Source organism: Astatotilapia calliptera, chromosome 20, assembly GCF_964374335.1.
Source record: "Astatotilapia calliptera chromosome 20, fAstCal68.1, whole genome shotgun sequence".
Taxonomy (NCBI): Eukaryota; Metazoa; Chordata; class Actinopteri; order Cichliformes; family Cichlidae; genus Astatotilapia; species Astatotilapia calliptera.
The window spans coordinates 35,632,050-35,638,049 of record NC_137441.1 but is presented as its reverse complement, the minus strand read 5'-3'; the positions used below and the strand labels follow the sequence as shown (position 1 = coordinate 35,638,049).

General features: G+C 44.9%; 1 protein-coding gene across 3 annotated transcripts in view; it reads right to left on the bottom strand.

Annotated features, from left to right (window-relative positions):
- Positions 1–1,710: 1,710 nt before the first annotated feature.
- rarga (retinoic acid receptor gamma a) overlaps positions 1,711–6,000 on the bottom strand; it is a 38,892-nt gene continuing 34,602 nt past the window's right edge. For all 3 annotated transcript variants that reach the window (XM_026153231.2, XM_026153232.2, XM_026153233.2), the window contains 7 exons: positions 5,048–5,196; positions 4,698–4,839; positions 3,681–3,844; positions 3,173–3,349; positions 2,666–2,870; positions 2,334–2,492; positions 1,711–2,168 (listed from right to left, as the gene is read on the bottom strand). In XM_026153231.2, coding sequence (XP_026009016.1) covers positions 1,846–2,168; positions 2,334–2,492; positions 2,666–2,870; positions 3,173–3,349; positions 3,681–3,844; positions 4,698–4,839; positions 5,048–5,196 — 1,319 coding nt within the window. In that variant the 3' untranslated portion in view covers positions 1,711–1,845. The remainder of the gene's footprint in view (positions 2,169–2,333; positions 2,493–2,665; positions 2,871–3,172; positions 3,350–3,680; positions 3,845–4,697; positions 4,840–5,047; positions 5,197–6,000) is intronic.

The window sequence follows — 6,000 nt, the reverse complement described above, 5'->3', positions numbered from 1 at the left end:
AAGAAGACAAGATGATATAATGGCTTTTTGGGATGAGGGGGCAGTTTCCTGCATGGATACCAGTGTGAACGCAGGTGGGACGGTGATTGTGATGAGGATGACGATGATGGTGGTCCCTCCTCGCTCTGTGGAGAGTCAGACTGGTATCCATGCTGTTTTTCAGACTTGTCATCTTCTATTTACACAAAGTGGGGCTGAGAATCGCATAGTCAAGAATGCACGCATAAATATTGCCTGTTTCTAGCATGCTGGGAAGCAGCTAGGGTTTGGTCCTTACTGAAAAGCCCTGAGTCTGATTCCAAAATGTCTTCCATAAAGATTCCTGCTTTGCATATGCCTTTAATGGTTGTGTTGATGCATATGATACTAGTATGTTTGGGTGTTTTTATCTGTGTTGAATGAGTGTGCTAATCTACTGATATCATCAGGGAGAGCTCTAAGATCCGTCATATTTAATATGTTGATGTTACCATCAGTTTTGACATGCTAACTGGGACATATGCTCACAGACAGCTGCTCTATACTTAATGGAAGAGATGTGCCTTGCTTAAACAGATGATCACAAAAGTGCTACATATATACGGTCAAGTCTGAATCTCCGATCCCGGCACTTTGTGCCAGGTTGGCACATCTGCTACCACTCAGCATAGAGCGAAAGGAGTGTGTATGTTTGTTCTGCGCTTTTGTGGATACACTGTCCAAGATAATTAGAGTGTGTTTTTAGTGCACATGTGAGTGAGCATTCTGCCATGAGGACCGCTGGATTGTATCTGGAGTCCCTGCCAGTAGTTAAACTCATGCTCCACAGATGACTGTTCCTAACTTTGGCACAAAGATACTTCCTGCACTGACAGCACATGCTGGCCGCAACAACAGCATAAAAGAATAATGCCAATTACCTGATAACAGAAACTGGTTAAGTCACTGCAACAAAAAAGAAAGTCCTGGGTTGATTATCATCCACAGGGAGCCAAAGTGCTCCAAGAAGCCCGAGCTAAGCATATGTAGCTGATAAGGAAGACCCAGCCAGTTCTGATTACCCTTCTTTCCCTCTGAATATCTTCTCAGGAAAGCTCTTCAAAGATAAAAACTTGTCTAAAGGATTCATATATAAAACCAGAATAACAAATAAAAAACAAAATATAATGGTATATAGATATGTAAGGACTTATTCATAAACTGAAAAAAGGAAAAAAAAGAATGAAAACAATATTTAAAAATAACAACAAAAGAGTTGCATACTCAATTTGGCTTTGCCCTGTACTCTTGCTCTAAATGTGCTTGTTGTAATCAATCAAAGTCAACTGCTTAGTTCTGGTGTCTAGTTTGGAGGCTCCCCTGTTTAGATATAAACAACAATAGTAAGGGGGGGGGGGGGGGGGGTAGGGGGGAGAAAACAACAAACATTTAGCTTTCTCAAAGAGGTTATGTTCTTTTTGTCACGTTAACTTCTCTCTTGGCCGTGCCAGGAGTTCATCTGGTTTACCGTCATCTCTCCCTTGACTTCTCATTTTTTCTGCATTTCACTTGTCATGGACCGTGTGGCCTGAGTTAGAAATGTTTATACGCTTAAGGCTCTGCTGTGCTCAGTGGAGGAGGACACAGTGATGTGCAGTCAGGAGAGAGAGAGGGAGAAGGGAAGGCCAGCATTTTCTTGAGGTGGAAGAGTGAATGAGGTTGTGCTATATATGTGTATGTTTACTTATATGCTTGTATGCGTGTGTGTGTGTGTGTGTGTGTGTGTGTGTGTGTGTGTGTGTGTGTGTGTGTGTGTGTGTGTGTGTGTGAAATGCTCTTTTCACTGCGCCCTCCGAGCAAGGCCTTTCCTCAACCCATCTATGGAAGTTAAAACACCCAGGGCTCCCCGTCACTGTCCGAGCCCCTGTCTCGATCTTCATCTCCCACATCGTCGTCGTCGTCTTCGTCCTCCTCTTCCGGTGATGGCTCGCTGCCGTTTTCGGTGGCCCAGCTGTCGTCCTCATCCTCAGCCTCCTGCTTTAGAACCAGGGCTGGAGGCGCGGGTGGTGGTGGGGGCGGTGGTGGAGGCGGCGGGCTCTCATTGCTCTCTGTTTGGTCGTCGAAGGCCTCCGGATTCTCGAGCATTTCCCTGATCAAAGGAGGCATCGGCCCTGGGATCTCCATCTTCAGAGTGATAGCTCTCTCTGCACCTGAAAATAGAAAGCAAGGCTCAAAATACATGGACACATCATAAAGAATAAAAGGAAGAGTGAAGCTGAACTAGTAGAGTGTCCTGTAAAAGATGTATTCTTCTGGCAAGGACCTTGGGAAAGTGTACAGAGTTCAATCTTAGAAAGCACTCTCTCCATTCTTACCCTTCGTACTGATGCCCCTGAGATCAGTGATCTTCATCAGCATGCGTGGGAACATGTGGGGTTTGTTGGGGCGGCGACGACGGGCATAGATCTTCAAAGCCTCAAGCAGAGGCTCCTGTAGCTTATCCACTTTCTGGGGCTCTTCTAAATCCATGCGGTCTAGTGAAAAAAGCAGCAAACACATGTTCTCATTCTCTCTTTTTTTTTTAAATAAATGGCACAGTTTTAAATAATCTCTTACATACAAAAATCAATTATGTTTAACTTTTATTTTGTTAAAGTCCTTTCCACTTTATAACAGACCAATCAAGAGTAGGTGCATGCTGCAGTACCTCCACAGATGAGGCAGATGGCGCTGAGGAGACCGGTTTCTGTATCATCCATCTCCAGGGGTAGAAGTTGGCCTGCAAAGGCAAAAACCAGGTCTGTAAGCGGCCCAAAGCCCGCATTGTGCATCTGAGTCCGGTTCAGAGTCAGGCCATCTGAGAACGTCATAGTGTCCTGTTCTGGAGTGTAGCGTGTGCAGATTCTCAGCATCTGAAAAGCAAAACAAGGTGTAAAACTTTTTGAACGTTAAAAAATGTAAATAAAATGTAAAGTAGTGTAATATGACTTCTTACAACACTAAAAATATCTGCAGTAGCTCAAAATGGTAGCCAACTACTCCAGTCTGGTTGTGTATATATGATAGATTTTGCATTATCTGGCCAAACTTGAATGCACTGCCACTTCTTACCACCGGGTGGAAGCATACCCATATTTCAGCATAAGCTTTGACAGAATCATTTATTTACAAAAAGTGAGTGAAGAGGGCAGAAGGGAAAACAAAAGCTCCTCACCAGTATGTCCAGGCAGGCGGACTTAAGCAGAGTGATTTGGTCAGCGATGGTGAGGCTGGTGAAACCCGGCAGCCGCTTGGCAAATTCTACTATCTTGATGATGCATTTGGTGGAAAGCTCACTAAACTTGTCCCATAGCCCTAGATCGAGCTGGACTCGATGGTCCGAGCTGGAGTTCTGAACAAACAAAAACACCCACAGTTCAGCATGTCATACAAGAGGAGGTGTGCAACCACGTTTGTATCAAAGGCAAGATTCACCGAGCCTCACATTTACATTTTACATCAGTCAACTGTGGGGAAAGAATTCCATTTACATGTTGCATCAATCATTCCGAGGCCACACAGATGGCTTAATGGGGAACTGCATTAGTTAAGCCACCACTATGTTGGGAAAGTTACTGCGAATTTTCATAAGCATGCAATCTGGGAGCATTCACTGCTGACGTAGCTGAGAGACAGTTTCCAAATGCAGCAGTGAAAGATAGGGGTTTATGTGCACGACTTACGGTGGTGTATTTGCCCAGTTGGCAAAGTGATGGGAAAGTTTCTTGGTGAGCTTTGCTGACTTTATTGACTAGTTCCTCTAGCTCTCCACTTAGCTCATAGCTCTCCGGAAGAACAACCTCCTCCTTCACATCTTTCTTCTTCTTGTTTCTGTCATTGCGCACCGCTATGTAAAGGGGAGAAAACAAAATTAGTTCCACATACAATGTTAAAGCTCATACAGAAAGTTAATTTAATCTATCTGTAATGACATTTGAAAACAAACTCAGCATTCATGCTCAGTGTCTTTCACTGCTGCCAAGGAGATGTTACACGCTAGTGGAAACCAGAACCTTTCTGCTCTTAACAGCATTAACATATTTCCTTGAGGCCTGGCACGGACACTGGCTATCTCCTTCTTATCACCCGCTGGCTTCCTTGTCCATCTCTCTATCCACTTGACCGGTGCACATAAGCCAGTACGCGCTCTCCCTCTCTCTGCCTCTTCTCCCACCTCCTCCTCCTCCTCCCATACTTTCCTTCCTCTCAGGATATCCAGTAATAGCAGAGGCACAATGTGATCCCGGTCTTAACACACATCCCACACAAACATTACACCCACATACATGTCCCCCGGGCTTCATGAAGGGCAAGAAACTGCCACTTACACGCAGCTGGCTACACAAAAGGTTGAAATAAAAAGGCCCCCCCCCAACAAGCTGGTGTTTCTGATTGCGCAAATGGCGTGAATCCTGTTCTCAATACGTTGGTCAAAACTCCCAAATCTTGTTTTCTCCCGTGTTGTCTTTATGAATGAAAGCAGTGTCTGTGTGCTGGCCAGAGGGGCGAGGTTTTGTGGAAACAGGAAGTCAGATTCATTTTGTAAAGGGATTAGTCATATGATTGGTACAGTGCCCAGCCTCACCCTGATCACCACCCCTGGTGGGCTCATCATCTGCTTCTGTCTTTGCTGCCTAGTTTCTCAGTCTCTATGTGCAAGTGAGAGAGTGACCCTGTTTTCCAAACAGAGGGGGACTCACCTTCCTTGGACATGCCGACCTCGAAGCACTTCTGCAGCCTGCAGTACTGACAACGGTTGCGTGTGACCTTGTTGATCTGACAGTTTTTGTCTCGGTGGCAAGTGTACACCATGTTCTTCTGGATACTGCGACGGAAGAAACCCTGGAACATCAGGAAGCAAGACACAAAAGGGAAGAGGGCAAGGGAGAATGTGCAATACAGTTATCATTATAAAGGCTGTGACATATCGCTGTATCTCTTTCAGCCTGCCCTTTGTCCATCCCTCTTTTATCATGTGAATGCAAAATAGAGAATCGAAATTTTTTTCTATTTCAGAAAACCCAGTGTTCAAAAGATTGGTTCTTCTCACCTTGCAGCCTTCACATGAGCTGACCCCGTAGTGGTACCCGGAGGACTTGTCCTGGCACACAAAGCAGGGCTTGTAGACTCGAGGTGGGGGAGGTGGAGACGGAGAACTGGGTACCATCTCCTCTGAGCTGTTGCTCTGGGTCTCCACCGCTGTGAACATGGAAAGAAAAGACAGTGGAGCACATGATCAGTTACTAATCATTATCGTACAACTATTACTAACTCTGCAAAGGCCACATGTGGAGTTGTGAATACATGTAGCAGATGTGGATAGATAACCACACTAAGAAATGACACGGCAGATATGACTGAGGTTCCACCAACAGACACTGATTAACAGTCATGCTCGCTTGGTAAACATTTTGCCTGGACGTGGAGTGAGACACATTTAAGTCTCAAAAGATAAATAACATATGAACTATCAAGTGTTCCCATTTCCTGGTACCAATTATCACTAAGGAGCCAAACTCAGGGGCCCTTTGGGGATATCGCATAGAACATATTGTCATATTGTCTTCGCATATAACTCTTGTCTATGTAAAGACAATAAATAAGAGAAGAAGGGCTCTTTGGCAGCTGTGAGAAAACTGCTTTTTACATCACTAAGATGTAACTGACAGTGTCTGACAGGTTCTTTGATAAGGGCAGGTAACAGAGCGAGCTAATGAGTTGAGAAAAGTCAAGAGTCAAAGCTGGCTTTTCCTCATTCCACACATTGACAACATCTCGTGTGAACATCTTGCACGCACAGCACAGGCACATGACAAATGCACGGACACGCAAAGCTGGTGCAGAGCCCTGATTCTATGTCTCAAAAACTGAGGCACAGCTGTGACATCAGTGCTTACTCGAGTCACATACTTGATATGGTACATTACACTTCATTATATTCCAAAGTGGACCCCATATAGGCTCTTTTGGAAGGTTCAAGTGTGCAGGGTATGGATTCCATAC